Here is a 19979-nt window from a genome sequence, read left to right on the forward strand (position 1 = left end):
CCTACCTCAGTGCAGGGAACTGACCTAGGTGGCCTCATGAGGTTCCTTCCAGTCCTGCATTTCTATGATCTTATAGTTCCTCCCCCTCCCGCCCCGGCCAAAAAAATCCAAAAATGTAAAAACCATCTGTTCCCTAGGTAAAAGCACCTTCTTAGTTGAATTTTCAGAAGTGTTCACTAATGATTCCTCTGTTTTTATGAGCCCAGCTTGAGACACCTTATGTGTGACTTTTAAGAGCTGAAGAGTTGCAGATCTCATTGACTCCAGCTGGAAATATAGGGGCTCAGCACTTGTTAAAATTAGGCATGAAGTGCCTCAAATTTCACACATGCAATCAGTGAACACTTCAAAAAAATGTTGACCACAATAATTTTCTAGTCAAGGAATGCACAGTACTTTTCTCATTTCCCTTCAATAGTTGTATGGTTTGCATTATCACTTGCTAAATATGTATTACAATATACCACTTGAAGGGTCTGCAGCTGAGGAGTATGGTAAATAGTTGCTCCCTCTGCCCCAGTCTGCAGTTGGGCAGTTTACATTTGGCTTTCTACTTCCCATCTGTCTAGAAATCACAATCGTATCATACAAAAATGTTACTTCTGAACTTCTTATCATTCTTCTGATTCCTTCTTCCTTTCCTCCGCTCCCACATTGCCCTCACCCTGCTGACTTCTGAGCCCTGTTGCATGTGTCAAAGTGTAACCATGAAAAAGAAAATAGAGGACGTACCTCTGCAGAAATGTGGTTTTAGTGCAGAATACACATGATGCGAGCCCCTCAATATGTGCATTTCTAGTCACCGCTCTTCATGAAGAATTACGTTGCATAAAAGTTTTCTCTGACAGCGTGGCATCATATTCTTTATGGCCACTAATTACATAGTTAGTGGATGTGGGCTTTTCATGTCAACCAGCCTTTCATTAGGATAGTAATGCTGCTGCAGTAGCATGGCTGAACAAAAAAGGTCTCTTAATGATGACTTTGATTTGAAGTGAGAGCATCCTCCTCCATGAGTATCTTGGGAAAGGGGCAGGAGGTGGTAGTCATTAGTTAGTTGGAAGTTCTTTCGGGCAAGGACCATGTCTGTTCAGTGTGTGTTTGTACAGTGCCTAGCACAGTGGGATCCTGGACCATGACTGGGGCTCCTAGGTGTTACTGCAATACAAATAATAATCAGAATGTCCTACTTACGACAGGGGCAAGTAGTAAATATTTGAAAATGTGTTTTTAAAAAGTCGTTTTGGTGGTTCTGTCATCTTAGATAGATCATCACAAAAATTTACACAGCATAGACACAATCTATTCTCTTATCTCACCAGGTTATACAAGCTTATACATAGTCGGTAAAACAAGTTTATTAACTACAGAAAGCTAAATGTCAGAATTGGTTACAAGAAAAAAAAAAAGTAAAAGTAAAACACAACTAACCCCTAACTTAATAAGCTAAGTGAATTCAAAACAAAGGTCTTTCTCACCACAGTCTTATTGGCTGAATTTCTTTCAATCAGGGTCTCTGCCCAAGTCCAGTGTTGGTGATGTGGATAGAGAGAAAGAAGAGAGAACATGGGACATCTACTCTACTTTCTTGCAGTTTCTTCTCTTCTTTGTGAGTCATCTCCAGCTAAGATTCAGGAGACAGAAAGTCTGTGTGGATGGAAAGAAACCAAGATATATCTTTGTCAAGATGTAGATTTTTTTTTTCCCCCACATCCTCTTTCATGCCAAAGAATGACACCTTAACCAGGTGATGGCTTATGTGAACTTGTTGACACCTGGCTGAGGTGTTGGCTAGCCTTTTGTTTCTGGAGAACTAGTTTGACAGTTCTCCAGGTGTTGAATCTCTCTTAGGCTTTGTCCACTACACAGCTTTTAGTGACACAGCAGTGTTGCTAAAAGTTGGGCAGTGTAAACGCTGTTTGTTGGCACTTTTGCCAACAAAATACTTCCACCCACTACGAGCGGAGTTTGCATTGTTGACAGGAGAGCGCCCCTGCTGACAACGAGCCATTTATACTGCAACTTGCCGCTGCAAAACTTTTGTCTTTCGGGGGGGGGGGTGCGGACTGGCTTTCTTAAGCGCTGTTGTTCAATTGGCAGTGTAGACAAAGCCCCAGTAACATCATACAGTAGAATCTTGTAACTTTACATGCAGTGTTGCCACACATATTTTATCAGGACAATAATGATCAGTAAATTATCAGTTTTCAAATGACCCCTCACAAGGCATACTTTTATACGAAATTTATTATAGTCTGTAAAAGGGGTGAACATAGGGGTATGGCACAAGCTAGCACTGTGTACTGGTTAAAACCATACCAAACTCAACAGCAGCCAAGACCTAATAGGTGAAGAGGCTGTAGAGCTGGGGGCGTCTCCTCCAGTTTTTTCCGCTCCCTAAAGAAGGGATATATTTAGTTCAGGCTCTGGGGTATTGGAAGCTACTTGGTTCTAGTGAAAGGTGTCCTGTTCTCTACTGTCATTGTTTTACAAGAGTCAAGAAGAATACCCCCCCCATGCACCTGTAACATGTTCAGAGTCCTTTGTGAGGAGGAATCCTTGTTGTTGGCCACTAGAAAGCTGAAGCACAACAAATTGCCTTATTGTTTGTTTGAATTTAAAAGTGTTTTTCCCCAAATAAAGGTACTAAAAACAGATTCATAAGAACCAGTAAAATTGAAGGGGAATGAAATTGGCATTAATGTTAGTTTCCTGCTCTTTGTTGCTCCTGAGACTTGAAATAGTTCCAAATTCATGTTCTTTGAAGCATTGTGCCTGGTTCCAAATTGTATCTGTCCCAAGCAATGAAAGCATTTTGTCATCAGTGCTGTAACAGGTACAAGCAGATCCAGTAACTCAGTACGAGTACAAAGCCCTGTTTTTATCACTGTCCTATGTTACTGGTTCATAAGACTGATTGTGCCCTATGTAGTAAGCGATGGTTGCCACTTTCATTACAGCTGACTGTGTAGGGGCAGAATTGGGAGCGTGGTGGGTTAAAGGGATGGCATTTTTGGGTAGCCCTCTATGTGGTGCTGAAAGAACAGCTCCTGCCCGTGTCTCAGTTTCTTGGCCCAGTGTTCTTGTTTGCTAAATATGAATTGCAAGCAAAACAAAAATCCATCTACTTCAGAAGTACTTGCCCAGCTACGATTAAGTTGGGGCATAAGCCAATGGAGAGTAATCATTTGGTGTGGTAGGTGGACATATAACTAGAAATAGTGGGAAGAAATTAAGACAGGAAATTCCTAGGCTGAATATCAGAGGAAACTGACAGTTCCAGCTGTGAGTAGTCACCCCTGGCAAATTGTGGAAGCTCTGTTGCCTGGAATTGTTAAGACTAAATTGCACAAAACACTAAGAAGCCTATTGTAGGAGCCAGTCCTGCAGTGGCAGGGAGGCGGACTGAATGGGTCTCTTCAGTCTCTTGCTCCCAGGATTTTATGGGAGCAGAACTTCAAAAGCTTTGAAACGCAGGCCACACAATAATGCCATATATACTGAAAAGAAACCTCTTATCAGAGCCTCACGAGCCAGCTCCATGCTCCGGCAGGGGCTTCCTAGGAAGGTGTGATCCATCCAGGGGTCGGAGTGCGGTGTGTTGCTGTGATGCTGGGGGAACCTAAAAAGGAATAATCGTAGGCTTTGTGCTGTGCTGAATGTTCTTGAGAGCTCTTCTGTAGCGTACAGAACTCTGCTTCTATTTACTTGTGGTTTGCCTTTAAAATTCTGTACCAGGGACCAACCATGGGGAATGAGATGAGCATTATCAAGTGAAGTGATGTACCTAGTGGTTAGAGCGGGGTACTTGGGTTCTGTTCCCAGAGGCTAAATCACCCTAATTCTTTCCTCCTCAGCTTTCCCATTGGCAAAATGGGAACAACACCTGCGTCACGGAGGGATGAGACTTAATTAACAAATGTTTGCAAAATGGCTTGAGAGCCTCTCATTAGAGACGCAAATGTATGTTCCATTTGTTGCTCTATAGGGGAAACAGGCTCAGGGAAGACGACTCAGATCCCACAATACCTCTATGAAGCAGGAATCGGCTGCCAAGGAATCATTGCAGTGACCCAGCCTCGTAGAGTAGCTGCTATATCCTTAGCTACTAGAGTCTCGGATGAGAAGAAAACAGAGCTGGGGAAACTGGTACGTGAGGTGGCCTCAAATAAAGCGGTTGAGATGCATGGTCGTGTTGGGTAGGTGAGGACAGCTGGTGGTCAGAGCAGTTTCATGGATCCTAGACCACAAGGGATAAAGTGCTGTCTACATTTAATAGTATACAATAATAAAAACACTGTCTCTTGCATCCAGCTGAGTGGCTGAGCTGCTGCTTGATTTTTCTCTCTCCAGGTAGGGGCCAGCTATGTTGCTTTTATTTAAAAAAAATGCTGGATAATGAATAAAAAATCAGCTTGCCATATCTCCCTGTTCCAGCACTGATTATAGGTGATTGCAACAAGCTAGGGCATGCGCAGAGCTGTGACTCTTAGGAACTTGCTGCAGTTGCTATGTGCGGATGAGGGAGAATGGAAAAATATGTATACAAGATCGGCCCTTTAACAGAGTGTTTCAGGAATAGACAGCGGCTTCCAGCAAGGGTGGTGGTGTCTTTGTTTATTGAACGTTTAAACATGCACAGAAGTGTATTCACGGCCTTTTCAGTATTCTGAGGGCCAAATGTTGGGGTTTTGGGTGGCTTTTTAGAACTGATCAGATCCTTTTGGTTTCTCTCAGAGGATGCACTTAGGGTTGGAGTGTATCCTCTTGTTCGGTATTTTAAAAATTAAGTCTGCATCTAAATGGATTATTCCTCTCGCCTACCCTCTCCACAGCTTTGTTTTAAAGCACAGCTTGGCTTTTGTTGCTGCTCCTCATGCTGCCTTTTCCCAGTTACGACCCATCTTGTTAGGGAGCATGTGACCCTTTGCTTTTTGCATTGGTGACAGAGAAGCCCTGCACAAACCTGGCAGCCTTTACCCTTCCTAGGACTAGGCACCTCTGCAATATGCCCTCCTGCCTTTGGGTATGAGAGCTCCAAACTGCTAATTCACTGTTAATTTGAGAGTAGCCGTTTATAATAATCCACATGTAGCCCTTTGGATGAGGTGTTCCTGGATAGGAAAATCATTGTGCGTGGTGTCTGCCAGAGCCTCTGCACCAGCCACATCTGCTGAGTCCTCTAGAACTGGTTTTAGTTTGGGTTAGGCTCATGACACCTGTGATATGTACTAGGGCCACATCCAGCGCTTAATCCATGGTGAAACTGGAGTTGATGTTGATGGGAGTTGTGCATGTAAATTGTGGGCACCTTCACTCGACTTTAATTTCTTGTGATCCAGTTCACTGGCTTCTGGGAAAGGGGGTTATATCTTGTGTGTTTATTAAATTTTACAGTGAATTCCTCAGGTTTTTTTAGGGGTGAACTTCCTCAGTCAGTGCCAGAAAATAGTGATTATGCTAAGATTTTGGCAGCTCTCTTTGGGGTAGGTTAGACTCTTGAGGCCTGTGACCCACAGAATGTAAATACATGCAGCCTCCTTAAATTGCACTTGCAGTTCTAACTGGATATGAGTGAAGGGATGCCTGTAAGGATAGTCTGGATGTTTTGGGATCCTTTAGTGTGAATCACATATACGTGATTTGGTATCTGTGCCTTGTCCTGCATGACTGTTTCCTTAGGTTGGCTACACAGTGCGCTTTGAAGATTTCACCTCAGAAGAGACGCGAATCAAGTTCCTAACGGATGGGATGCTTCTCCGCGAAGCCATTGGCGATCCCCTGCTGCGCAAATACAGTGTTGTCCTTCTAGACGAAGCTCACGAGAGGACAATACACACAGACGTGCTCTTTGGGGTGGTGAAAGCGGCGCTAAAGAAACGGAAGGATTTGGGCAAATTCCCCCTCAAAGTGAGTGCAGATTCTCCATCTGGCCCCCAAGCAGAATGCAATATGTTGATGGAGATTGCGGGTTTTTCCACACCTCTAAGGGCAGGTCTACACTGAAATGGTTAGCTTGAGTTAGATACACTCCAGTTAGTGCACTAGAGAGAGCCTAGCTCAGGTCACTTCAGAAGAACTCTGGAGTGACGCAGAGTGATTTGGTTAGCAACGGAGTAATTGGATTTGCTGCTGAAATGTTCTACTTCTAGCTGCTGCATCCCCGCTGCATTACTAGCTGTAGCTTCAACAGCACTCGAGCGTCAACCCACCCCCACCAGCTAGTTTAAAGCACCACTTAATGCGAGTTAGAGATTTTTTTGTGTGTGGACAGGAATTGAGTTTAGAGTAACACACAAGCTAACTGTGCTATGAAGACCCACCCTAAGGGTGGGGTCCTCAGCATGTTTGACTTTTCTAGCTTGAACACATTCCCTTTCTTGAAAGCCATCTCTTAAGTCTGAATGTTCTAACCAGGCATAGTTGTTTTTAGTAAACGTCTGGAAACCTTTAAGCTCACTTCTCCACTCACTCTGTAGCGTATGGGGCGATATGTGTATAACACATGTTGGGGTGTCACACCGTGGGAGTGGATGACTGTAGATTTGAAGGCCCGGAAGAAAAAAATGTAGCTCTCTTCTGCACTAAATGCCTTTCTTACCTTTTGCTGGTTTGGGCGTTCATCCTAGCAGTCTAAGGAGGCTGGGTTTTGTAGGCCTGTTGGCAAACATCTCACACTTGAGTCCCATTGATAGCACCTGCCTTGCTCCCATTTTGTAGGTGGTGATCATGTCAGCTACTATGGATGTAGACCAGTTCTCTCAGTACTTCAACGGAGCCCCAGTCCTCTATCTAGAAGGTCGGCAACATCCAATCCAGATCTTTTACACCAAACAGCCTCAGAGTGATTACCTCCAAGCAGCTCTGGTGTCGGTCTTCCAAATCCATCAGGTACCACGGGCGTGTTGGGAGCAAGCATTGCTCCTGCGATGCGATGGATATTTCATCTATTACTGTTCTGCCTGTTCAGATCCAAGTGCTAGTTTCCCTGTCATGCTACAAGCATTGATGATTGTTTTAGTGTCACCCCTGAAGTCTGAATGAGCTATATTAATGTAAGACTTTGGCTAGATTCATGATCTCAAATATCCCGTGGCCTGAAATTGCCGCTTGTTTTGTTAGTAAAACTCTGAGATTGTTCTGTATGCTGCTGCATTCTCATCTCTAGCTTTCACACTTCACTGTGGGCCAGCTGGCCCTATATTCTTTTAAAATCTACTTCTCGGGTAGATGATGCTGATGGTGTGACTGAGTTAGATGAGGGCTCCCATTACTGAAAATATTGCAGTCTAGGGAATAACTTATTTGTACCCCATTACTTACAGAATTGTGGAATCCACAAGAGCACCAAAATGAAAAAATGCCAATCTTCAATTATCATTAAGATTGCCTCCCTAATGTAGTTGTTAAGATAAACTATAGAGAAAATGGAAATCTAATGAATTAAAAGCTCATCAATACTTTATGACTAGCACTAAGTGTTTCAACGAGAAACTGCCAAATGGTTAGTCTTGAGTTTTTGAAGGAGGTGCCTGCGGTGCTTGTCTTCGGAAATATATCCAGCGTTTCTCCTCTGCATTGGAGCACACAGTGACATGGTGCTTTTGGAGCTGTATGTATTCAGTGGCTTTTAAGGAGAGTGATTGGTGGAAAGCTGTTAAATAAACCAGTAATGTCCTGGCTCTGCCGCTATGAAAATACTTATTGTTGCTGTGTTTGTAGGAATTGAACTCTAGCCTGGAGATGAAAGGAGACTGCTGAGGAAAGTATGCAGCCTCGCTTTCCTAACCATTCTTCTTCGGGTTTTCATGTGATTACTGGCCAGCTGTACTGGAAAGTTGCTGAACAAAGCAGAAACATCTGTTTCTCTAGGGGTTTTTTTTTTTTTTTCCTCCATCTTGGTGACAAACTGAGTCCTTCAAAGCTGAGCCCCTTCCAGCTCAGTGAATCCAGTGGGAGCTAGGGGGTGCTCAGCACCTTGCTCCGTATGCACATTCAGCTTTGCTCCCCCGCTGCTCTATCTCTTCTGCTGTTGCTAGGAGAGCTCAGAAGATTTGCTGCCACTGATAACTGCTATTTTATTTCTGCTTGAGTCTTCTTCCCCCCACTAGCTTACACTTGTTTCTAATTCCCCAACCCCCAAGGAAGCACCTTCTTCTCAGGACATCCTGGTGTTTCTAACTGGTCAGGAAGAGATTGAAGCGATGACCAAAACTTGCCGAGACATCGCCAAGCACCTTCCCGATGGCTGCCCCGAGATGGTGGTGATGCCCCTCTATGCTTCGCTGCCATACTCGCAGCAGCTCCGAGTCTTTCAGGCCGCACCCAAGGTAAACCAGGCTGGGGGACACCTGTGGGAGCTGATGCATCCACATCATTGTCTGTTTCCCTGCACAGGTGCACAGGAAGGGCTGTACGTCTCGTGGGTTAAAAGCAATCCTCATTTATAATCATGGCTGACTACTGCCTGGAGACAGGAGGGTTCATGTTTTCAATGCGTTATGTGGGGTGTCACCTCTATGAGTCTCTCCTCAACATTAGCACCAATAGAGGAATAATTGCCCTGAATACAGAAAAGGTAGTGGAATGAGGGCCCAAAGGCTTGGTAATGAGATGCAGAGCTTTTGGAATGTGCTCTGTAAGGATCCTTGTGGACTAAGAGTCTCGTCACAGAAAGCACCATTCCAGTTGGCTAGCCTCACTGGGCAGTCTCCAGGTCATACTGAAATTCCAAGAAGATTAATCTCGAGGGCATAGCAGACTTGGCAGCGCTGCGTGTATGTGCACAGAGGAATTGCATTGCTTCAGCCTGTGGTGTTCCTAGTCAGTGGATAAATAGGAACTCAGATCGTCAGGGATCCTAATCTCATGCTTTTCACCAGAATCAAAACTAAAAAGGTTTAAAGGCTACACTGCGAACATCCTTTGGGGGTCTTGTATTTGATTTGACTAATTGTTTTTGATTGCAAAGTTCCTTTCTTTTAGAAATCTGCCCAGTAGCTAGAGTTTTAATTTTGCCATACAAGCTGATCATACTGACACAGTACTCTAACGTGTTACCAAGTCAAAGCACATCAATATGGATATGTGAATCTTGGGACACTGAGGTGGGAAAGTGGGAGCTGGGACTCCTGCAAGTGTGCCCTGCTGGATACAGTCCTGGACTGGCACTTGGGAGATCCTGAGTTCTATTCCTGACTCTGTCACTGGCCTGCTGGATGACCTTGGGCAAAGTCACTGCTGCCTCAGTTTCCCCATCTGTAAAACAGGGATAATGATACTGACCTCCTTTTTAAAGCTCTTTGAGATGTACTGCTGCGTTAGATAAGAGCTAGATGGTATTCTTTTGTTTGCTCTTCCTCCTAGGGCTATCGCAAAGTGATCCTTTCAACCAACATTGCGGAAACCTCCATCACCATTGCAGGAATAAAATATGTTGTGGACACAGGCATGGTTAAAGCAAAGAAGTTTAGCCCTGGTGAGGAGTTGAGATGAGTGATATGGAAATAATTTTTAATTCTTGATAAGTACATTGAGGCACTAAACCCTGGCAGCAGCTGATTTAAAATACCTCTCTGCCCCAGACTCTAACACGTCATATTTCAGGCGGTTTTTGTGTGTGTGTGTTTGTGTTCTTCCCGTCAGTTGAATGTGCTTTCTTCCCCAGTGCTCATCTGATCCTGGGATAAGGTGTATAAAGGGCTGTCCATTTGTGGGGAGAGTCAGCTAAGTGTGGAATTCTACCGGGCCTCCTGGGGTATGTCTACACTACAATTAAAAACCTGTGGCTGGCACCTGCCAGCTGACTCAAGCTGCGGGGCTGTTTATCGCAGTGTAGATGTCTGGGTAAGTTGGAAGGGTCCCAGAGTTCAGGCTGCAGCCTGAGCCAGAACATCTACACCCTAAACAGCCTCTTAGCCCGAGTCAGTTGGTATGGGCCAGCTGTGGGTGTCTACGTGCAGTGTAAACATACACCTGGAGCTGTGAAATGTCACCAAGTGGATGCAGCACCATGTAGCTGTCTTCAGGTCTTGTATGCTAAGCAAGAATAGGCCTGGTTAGTGTTTTGATGGGAGACTGCCTTTAAGTGGTGTTGTTTCAGTCGGTGGTGCTCTCTTTCTTCCCCCAGGATCAGTACTCAGCCACTGTGTGAATTTGCACTAGCTGCATTTCCAAAGCCCCGCATGTGTGACTATTCACTAATGTGGACTCTTCCTTTCCCAGAGAGTGGACTGGAGGTGTTGGCTGTGCAACGGGTGTCAAAGGCCCAGGCATGGCAGCGAACAGGGCGAGCGGGACGAGAGGATAGTGGAATCTGTTACCGGCTCTACACAGAGGATGAGTTTCAGAAGTTTGATAAAATGACGATACCTGAGATACAGAGGTGAGAACAGAATCCACTTCCCCTAACACACAGCCTTGCCCTCCCTTAGCCAGACCTTGCTACGCAGCCGGAATCAGCGACTCTGAAGGGAGGCCTGTGAGCGCTGTGAATGGATATGGAGCCCCATGAGCAGCCTTGGCTGAGGAAAGGCATTCACAGCCTGGGACAGAATTGTGTCTCTTCTGGCTTCCTGTTGTGGTTAATTCCATTTTCACAGCTTGGGTATGTTTTGGGGCCCCAGGGGGGAAAGGGGCCTGGAGCTGTCAGAGCTCAGGCTTTTGCTCTATCTCCACCAGCAGCACCGTTGCCAGGAGGAAGATGTCAGAAACAAGAAGAACAGGGTATTTTATTCCCCCTCCTCCATAAGTCTGGACTCGTAGCTTTTTCTCCCCATCCCTTTTAAGCTTGTACTCTCCCATCTCACGTGACATAACTGGCAGTAGGCTAATGAGGCTACAAGGGATAGCTGAAGCAACGGGTTTACCCGTTGTGACCTTGCCCAGCCCTCAGGGAGGGGGCTCCAGCGGGATCTCAGAATTCAAGAAGTTCTGTGCCAAATACCATCAGCTGAGGGTGAGGTTCTGGGGAGCATCCAGCTTCCACCTTGGTCATTGCCCTTTGACCTCCACCCTTTGTATTAGCCTCCTTTCCCTTATTATGCTTCTCCCCATTCCTGACCAAAATAAGTGTGTAAAAGTCCCTCTGCTGCCGTTGCTGCTCATTCCTCACCTCTGCTGTGTGACTGGAGGTGCTGCTGGAAGAAGTAGCCACTCTGCAGGAGTGCTGAGGCCAGGGGAGAGTGGAGGCCACCCTTGGGCTGGGCTTCCTCAGCGTGCAGGATTTCAGAGGTGTTGGTCGGGCAGGTCTGCCTGACTCGCCTCAACAGAGGCAGGTGATCGAGGTGGTTTTTATTTTTTTTTTTCTCTCTCCCTTTTGCAGGTGTAACCTGGCCAGTGTGATGCTACAGCTCCTGGCTCTGAGAATTCCCAACGTTCTCGCCTTCGATTTTATGTCCAAACCATCCCCAGGTAAGTGGGTGTGAAGGCAGCATTGGAAGGAATGGGTAACAGGTCACTGAGAATTTGTCTGAAAATAAAATTTTTTGGCTGAACCGATAATGGAGAGCAGGGGTAGTCTGTACCATAAGGAGAGTAACCCTTCCTGTATTGTTGCAACCTCCCCCAATGGGTCTAGCTGACAAGTGAACTCATCGAAATCTTCTGCCATCTGGGTGGAACGGATTCCCTTAAGTGCTCACTGACCGTGGTCAGTGCTGTGAAATCAGGCGCACTGGTTGCAGGAGCTGGGGAATTCAACTTCTCAACAGAGTGAGGAGCAGCATGGGATAAAAGTAGGCTGGAGGTGCAAAGAATCTGAAGAAATCTTGGGGGGAGGCTTCTAAAGAAGGAGAACAGCCTGCAGGGGGCCTTGGCTTTGCTTCTATTTAAAATATAATTTGTGAGTGTTATGTCACTGGAATGTGCCTGGTGGACAGCCCCGGAGGTTTGAGCAGTTTAATCATAACACGCACAGCACTGTCCTTCATTCTAACCCAGAGACACTGCCTCCGAGTCCTCTCACCTCTGCTGATATTGCCAACAATGAAGCCAACTGGCTGTACCATTCTGTCTTGATAGATGCCATTCAGGCAGCCATTGAGCAACTGGATCTGCTGGGGGCTGTGGACCGGAAGGAGGATCAGGTTACTCTGACTCCACTGGGAAGGAAGATGGCAGCATTTCCTCTGGAGCCCAAATTCTCTAAAGTACAAATGATAGGCAATAAGCTTTTTATTTTTAGCTGGATATATTTTTCCATAGTTATCAGTCTTTTATTCTCAAGGTCCTTAAACAACTTTCTTTTGATTTGATAATGAGTTAAGAGGTTTGTTTTGACTGAATATCCCATATTTACCTTCTGATTCCATGTAGGATTTCCACATGAGGTGGAATGATAAAGTACATACAAGTGCTGTTACCATGATACATCCCTAACAATACACGTTACTCCTGGGGGAATTTTGCGCTACTGCCAATGCGCAGAATTTATGTCCCCCGCAAATTTCTTTGCTTCTCCGCAGAAAAATGACTTTCTGACGGGAAAGCAAAGGGAAGCCACAGGAGTGGTCATGTGATCCTCCCCAGCAGCATGTTTTGGGTGCCCAAGACAGCTGGCGGAGAAATAAATCACTGTGGGGCGGGGGGTGGGACTGGGGAAGAACCAGCTGGTGGTTCCTACCCTGTGCTGGGCTCAGTTGCTAGTCCCGGCTGGGCTGGGGAGGACAGGACTTCCTCTTCTCCTGCCTGGCATCCAGGGCCATGTCAGATCCACTCTCGGATTTCTCCCCTGGCTTTAGGAAGCTGTGCAACTTCCTTCCCCCCCCCCCCCCCCCCCCCGTGCTTCTTGCACCCATCGCTCCTCAGCTGCAGGGGGAGGGATCCCTGTACAGGGAGCTACTCCCCCATCTGCCCAACTCACGTGCGTCCAAACCTCCTCATACCCAGACCCTCCTGATGAGCTTCACTCCCCTGCACCCAAACCCTGCCCAACGAGCCCCACTCCCCCTGCACCTGGATTGCCCCAAAGAGCCACCTGTACCTGGATCCCCAACCTATTGAGCCCCAACCAGCTGCATCTGGATCCCCAGCCCTCTGAGCCCCACTCCCCCACACCCAGACCCCCCTGCCAAGCTCTATCCACCCCATACCCAGACCCGCCCTGCTGAGTCCCAACCACCTTCACCTGGACTCCCCTAACAGAGTTCCATTATTGTTGCACCCAGAACCCCACAACAAGCCCCTGTGCATCAAGCTCCACCCCACACCCGGATCCCCCACTGAGCCGCCCGTACCCAGATTACCCCACACAGGGCCCTCTCAACCCACACCTGGACTCCCCACACTAAGCCCCTCCACGCTTGGATCCTGCCTTGCTGAGCCTGCCTGCCTGCATCTGGCATGGAGGGACAGGGCCCTGGGGTGTTTTTGGGGCAGGCCCGGTCCTTGCATTGTGTCAGGGTTGGGTGCAGCCTCACGGCTGAGTCTGTGCCCTGTGGGGGAACTGCACAGTGATCTCCCACCTCTGTGTAGCCAGTGACCTCTGCTTCCCAGTGCCATGCTGGAGCTTCCACATTTTTTTGACAAATACAGTTTCCAGAATTTTGCAGAATTTTTAATTATTTGGCGCAGAATGCCCTCGGGAGTAACATGTGAGTAGAATGAGTGCCTGATGGGGCACTGATTCTGCAGTTTTTGCTTACCAGCAGCTCCTATTAATGTCTGAGAGCGCTGCTGCTATGCAGTAGATGTGGAACTTGGCCCTGAGTAGCTGCAGCCTTGCATGCGCTGAAAATCCTAGTAGATTAGAGAGGCACAGTTTTCCTTTAGAGAAACTGTACTCGTTTGTCCCTGTCATACCTGCTCATCTAGTGAGTGCTTTATAATCCTGTTTACTTCAGCCATTTCCTCTGGTACTGAAGTGAGGCTCACTGGTTTGGAGTTCACCTTTAGTGCCTCTTGTTGATAGGTATTTGTTCCCCTCCTTTCCTCTAGCACACTGGTTGATTTTAATAAGACAAGTTAGAATTGAAACCAAAGTTTCCAAAAGAGCTGCCTTTGTCTTGCTTACAATTTTCTTATGGATAAGCATGTTATATCGAAACTTCCATAAAATAATCAGCTGTCCCCAATAGTGTGCACGTATGTGTATATCTGTGTGCCTAAATAGCAGAAGTATGTAATTCAAGGTTTGTGAATAGTTTAGCTCATTCAAATGAGGATGACTTAAAGAATAATCCTTAATGATCGTTATTACCAGTGCCTCCGTGATACTGCATTGGCATGGGGATGGACAAGCTATGTCCCCTAGTATGTCCCTTCTCTCTGTCTTCTATGATTTTAAGAATAAACCAGAGTTCCCCTCTCTTTTATGTCTGATCCCATTCAGCCAGGAGTTAGTTTAACACAGAGAAGGTATCTTCTACAGTTTACATTACTCACCAAGATTACTCTGCTGTTGAAATCTGCCAGCTTTCTAGCTGGTGAAACCTATGAAAGCAGCTCTTTCTCTGTGCTTTGCAGACTATCCTCATGTCCCCCAAGTTCCACTGCACGGAGGAGATCCTGACCATCGTGTCCCTGCTCTCGGTGGACAGCATCCTCTACAACCCCCCATCCCGGCGGGATGAAGTGCAGTCTGTCCGCAAAAAGTTCATTTCCAGCGAGGGGGATCACCTCACCCTGCTCAACGTATACAGAGCCTTTAAAAATGTCAGCGGTAATAAGGTAGGTGGGGCTTGCGGCATACCAGCCTCTGGAGATGGTACAATAACTCGTCCGTTGGGATCTGACCTCTCTCCATGTATCTGCATTTAGCTTTGCATCTGAGTGCCTCCTAATCAATGTATTTATCCTCGCTATGCTTCTGTGAGATGGGAAAGGGCTAACGTCATTTTACAGGCTGAATAAGTGACTTCATGAAGGTCACAGAGGAACTCTGCAGCAGAGCTGGGAACCGAACCCCTTTTTCGAGTCCCAGGCTAGAACCTTAACCTGAAGGTCATCTTTCCTCCTTGTATTGTTCCAGTTGGGTAGGATTGTGTGTCAGCCTACCACCAGGAAATGCCTGGCAATGCTCTTCAGCATTTCAGAACTCAGGCCCAATCTCTTTGTCATTTCTGCAAATTTTGTAAATGGGATTTGGATTTAATCCACAAATCAAACTCTCCAGTCTGATTTCTAAATACGTAGAGTAGCAGTGTGGTAGTGTGCCTTTCCTCCTCAGGGCTCCCAGTGTGATTTACAAACTTGATGCTTCTAGAAATCACTTTCACCATCTCTGGGGAAGAAGCGCAGAAGCTGTTTCATGGCACATGGCAAACCCACAAAACTGTGGGTGAGGAATACTGTGTCTAATTGGAACTGTAGGAGGGAATTGTAGTTAGGTCAAGTGTAACTATCCATATTGTGAATCAGGCCAGAAGGGTAGCAGCGCTCTTTTGAATGGGTATGTGTTTAGGGATCCTGTTTTACATCTTGTCCAAAGACAATGTCCCTAAACATCCTTGATAAAGAAGCGAATTGTTTTAGCTTCCACTTGCTCTGCTGCAGGAATGGTGCAGAGAAAACTTTGTGAACAACAGGAACATGACGCTGGTGTCAGATGTCAGAGCTCAGCTCAGGGACATTTGCCTAAAGGTAACTAATTGCTGTAAAATTCTTCAGTTGTCTTGTCATTGTTTTACCTCCCCTCTACCCTCTAATGGCTTTCCTTTACCAGATCCTAGCAGAGGGAAACACTGCCTTCAGTTCCCGGTTTGAATATGGTGGGACTGAAACTAACTCCTCTAACGGGCAGGTTGGACCCGTCTCTGGGCAGCATCCTGCAAACTCACAATGGCAGCTGTCCAAGCTTGAATTGGAATTCCCATTCCTTTTGAGCTTTTGGTCGTACCATATTTGCTTTTCAAACATGTGCACTCACAGTTATCGGAAGGGATGCCAGAAAGCGATAGCTGTTGTGGGCATTTGTGTTGCGCTAGAAGCCACCTGATTCCAGTCTCACTCCCACCGTGAGACTCTTCCAGGCTTGTTTTATGAGACTTTATGTTAGTAGGAACAACGAGGAGTCCTTGTGGCACCTTAGAGACTAACAAATTTATTTGGACATAAGCTTTTGTGGGCTAGAACCCATTTCATCAGATGCATGGAGTGGAAAATACAGGAGCAGGTATAAATACATGAAAAGATGTGAATTGCCCTACCAAGCGTGAGGTTAGTAGGGTGTCTGATCCTGAGCTGCAGGGCACCACACACACAAGGGATTGCCATCTCTCTCTCTCTCTCTCGTTACTAACCAGCTATCATTACCGATTGAGTCCTCCCGATCGGACACGGGGAATATCCGCCGCTGCCTGGCTCACAGCCTCTTCATGAACACTGCAGAGTTGCAGCCAGATGGCACCTATGCCACCGTAGACTCCCACCAGCTGGTGGCCATCCATCCCTCCTCAGTCCTTTTCCACTGCAAGCCAGCCTGTGTAACGTACAACGAGCTGCTTCACACCAACAAGTGCTACATGAGGGACTTGTGCGTGGTGGATGCAGATTGGCTGTATGATGCTGCACCCGACTACTTCCGCAGGAAGCTAAGAGCAGCCAAGAACTGACCCACCCTTGGTGCCACGGAGCTAACTGTGGGGGATTCCTAGGGTCACGGGATCAGATTTTTGTACAGGAATAGATCTTTGCCTTGCCAATCCGGTAGGACTGTACAGGAAATGGCTTCTCTGCAAGAGCCATACCTCATGCACTGTTGCTGCACTGGCTTAGAACAATCATCTTTTATGACAGTTAATAGATAAAAGGGGAACATGTATATAGTATGTTTGTGAGTATATATATATATGTATATATTTGGGGGTGGGGGGTTATGGTCTTGGATTCTAATTTTTAAAACAGAGGTATAATGGGGTTGTGTATGAAGCAATGAGAGTCCCAAGGGATTTTTTGACAATTGCCCTTGTATCCTTGGCAGGTTTTATCATTAGAAAGTTTTAAATCTCTATGTATAATTATATTAACAGGACAAAAATACCTTTTTTAAATGTACATTTTTCGGAGGGAGGTGCTAATGTATTTTACCTCATCAGACATCTTTCTGCCTGATGTCACTTTCACCACCTTGTTTGACCCATCTGAAAGCCAGTACAGAGTTATCTGAATTGACAGCTCTTCATCACCTGTGCCTGTTTGTTAGACAAACCTTGTGGGGCTGATAGAGGTGAAGTGCCACTGAGAGAGGATGATCAGTAACCCATGTCATCTGCTAACGGAGATACTGCCGGCATGTCTTTCAAATGCTTTGTTAGTTTCTCATTGCTGCACCACCAGCCTAGCTGTGTCTTTTTAAACAAAATTAGTCTCCATCATCCAGTTGGTTTTCATGTAGCTATGTAACGAACCGGGTGCCAATCAAGTAAAATGCTTCTGTGGCTGCCCCGTATGGCCACACCAAAGTGCCAATAGTTAAATCTAAGGAGAGGATCAGCCACTGCAGAGCTCTTATAGGTAGTATGTATTGTTAAAGAAGTTGGGTAACATTTCCTGTATGAATTGGATGTTTCTGCTAATTGGCAACAAGCTATCGTGAAATCTAAGTCTTGCTTGGGCAGGCATGGCTAGTTATATTTTTCTAGCAATTTATAACTGTAATGCATAGAAGAGTCATAAAACCGCACATGGTAAAACAGATATTTACAACTGAGATGGTGGAAGAAGTTAAGTATAAAGATCCCAGGCTCTTTACATGGCAGACAGTCTAATGAATCATCAATATCTTCCATACTTGCTTTTCAGCATTCCCACAAAGCACAGATCTTTAAAGAAATCTTTTGCTTCTTACTTAGGAAGCCAATCAGACTGTTAAGTGATGTTGAGTTTGGCAATGGTCTATTATGCATCTCCTCTCTCCAAATGCCACTTGACTTTATAACCAGCTGTCTTCTGACTACAGTTTTTTCCTCTGCTTTGCTATTGAGACATTACTACTCCTCAGTATGTGCGTGAGTGTGGGGAGGTTGAATTTGGACTGTTAACTTCTGTATATTGCCATCTGAAATTTTTGTGCCAGTCTTTGCCTGAAGAGATTTTCTTTGTCATGGGAGCCAAAGATTTCAAAGCAGCAACAAAGACTTTGTTCCAGACTAAATCCAGAACCCTGGCAGGAAAGAAATTTGCCCTCCACCGTGCCTGTCCCCACACACCTTTGTTCATCCTTCCTTCTTGGCCAGGTTAAAACTTCAAAGTTCACTGCTTGGAGATAGCAGATCACAATAAGTCTTATCCTTTGCAGTAGCTTATCCGGTTATTTTGTGGCAAACTTTCCAGAAAAAAAATATGAAGATGTTATTTGGAGTCAGACTTCCTTCAAAAGCCCTTTAGTCATCAGATATTTATTTTCCCCATTACAGTTTTACACCAGTATTTTTCTGCTTTTATTGATTTATTTTTGTCCTTCATTAGACATTTGTAGCATATCATCATTGGTTAGGACGCTACATCTGTCTTCGGCATTGTTGGGCTTCATCCAGCGTCATAGCATCTAGTGGCCAGATCCTTCACTGAAGGAAAATGGCAATAAGAACCAATCTTATTTTTTAATCCTGTGTTTTATACAGGGACTAAGGCAGGTTCAGCCAGTCTAATTACTTGATTGTCCAAATATTACTTGCCTAGTATTGTCTTGAATGAGTGGAATGGACTGTTCTATTATAACTGAATGGGGACTTAGAAAAATTGTAAGAAGTTTTTAAATTATATCCTTATGAGTACTTCTAAAATAACTTCTCTGGCAGAGGCAACTTCTAGTTTCAGCAGAAATCTCTTTGCACAGTTTGAGTTCAGTTTTAGAATGAGATGAATTAAAACAGATTAGATTTCTAAAAGGGGAAGATGGGAAACTTTTATTAATTAATGTGATTAGTTAACATGAGCTGCTCTGGGATATCTCAGTTTGACTAAAATGGTGTAGTCCACTCTTGTATTTTTCAAACATCAATTTTACTTTTTATTTTAAATGTTTCAATGGTGCTTCTCAGGGATAGAATCATATTGGAAAACCCATTAAACTTGTGAACAGATAAGCCGTTGATTTCACTGTGTGATCTACAGGGCGAAGTTATGCTTTCTATCTTGAACTTTTTTTTTCTGGTTAAATTCTTCACAATTGCACAGTATGTTGCAGTATGCCTTCTCGCCAGGCTACTATTATTCTGACTACCTTGGTCCTCACCAGTGAAATCTATGACAAATACCTCTCTTTAAAACCTGAATTACACTCTGAAATATCTGCAAATCACTGATTCCTAAGAGCAGCATTAGTGTAAATAGGTGCACTCCAGTTACACAGTATGCCTAGAATATCTTCCCTTCTACTTCCAGGAATAGTGAAGTGTATCAATCTATTTCCAGACAGGGTGACACTGTATTTTTACAGGAGTCTTGAGGAAATGTATAATGTATCCCTTGGTTGTGCCTCTCACTGTATCCTTTCTGGTAAGAAACATGCTGAGGGGCTGGGGGCAAAGTTGCCACCTTTCTATGTATGACCAGCTGCAATTCTGGATGGCATTTCAACAGTATGCTGCTACTTCAGTTGTTATAACTCATACAAACCGCAGGGAATTATCAAGCACTGTATATAATTATTCCTGTGTTTATACAGAAACTCTACATCTGTAGGGGAAAGTGGAATAAAAGCACGTTTCGTTTGGACAGCCTATTAATATGTTTGGGGATTGGGTGGGGGATGGGAGATCCATTCAGAAGTAACTAATTTGTACATTTGACTTTCCCATAATAAAGAGATGGCTAAACTCCAAGTTCAAGAAGCTGTAGTCTTATGTTCTATACATAGCTCAGGCTTTGAAGTGAGGAAGCTAAGTGGCTATTAAAAGTACCTCATGGTATGTTTAGGTACAAATTATAATTTTATATAGGTATTTTCTTTTTTTGTACTTTGGATTCTTGTAATATGATGTTTTATTCTAAGCATCGCTTTGCTGTCATGACCTAAAGTCCTTTTGTAAATGTGTTTT

At 45.0% G+C, this 19979-nt stretch overlaps 1 protein-coding gene across 4 annotated transcripts in view; it reads left to right on the forward strand.

Moving 5' to 3' along the window:
* Positions 1 to 19763, forward strand: part of DHX33 (DEAH-box helicase 33) — a 28526-nt gene extending 8763 nt beyond the window's left edge. For 3 of the 4 annotated variants that reach the window (XM_043499321.1, XM_043499320.1, XM_038375897.2), the window contains 11 exons: positions 3989 to 4149; positions 5683 to 5910; positions 6721 to 6891; positions 8145 to 8330; positions 9367 to 9478; positions 10225 to 10384; positions 11324 to 11412; positions 12022 to 12149; positions 14464 to 14667; positions 15493 to 15579; positions 16242 to 19763. In XM_043499321.1, the coding sequence (XP_043355256.1) occupies positions 5752 to 5910; positions 6721 to 6891; positions 8145 to 8330; positions 9367 to 9478; positions 10225 to 10384; positions 11324 to 11412; positions 12022 to 12149; positions 14464 to 14667; positions 15493 to 15579; positions 16242 to 16550 (1605 nt within the window). In that variant the 5' untranslated portion in view covers positions 3989 to 4149; positions 5683 to 5751 and the 3' untranslated portion in view covers positions 16551 to 19763. Of the gene's footprint in view, positions 1 to 31; positions 1610 to 3988; positions 4150 to 5682; positions 5911 to 6720; positions 6892 to 8144; positions 8331 to 9366; positions 9479 to 10224; positions 10385 to 11323; positions 11413 to 12021; positions 12150 to 14463; positions 14668 to 15492; positions 15580 to 16241 lie in introns of those variants that run through there. The other variant, XM_043499319.1, reaches the window with a different exon arrangement.
* Positions 19764 to 19979: the final 216 nt, after the last annotated feature.

This window comes from Dermochelys coriacea, chromosome 17, assembly GCF_009764565.3.
Source record: "Dermochelys coriacea isolate rDerCor1 chromosome 17, rDerCor1.pri.v4, whole genome shotgun sequence".
NCBI lineage: Eukaryota > Metazoa > Chordata > Testudines > Dermochelyidae > Dermochelys > Dermochelys coriacea.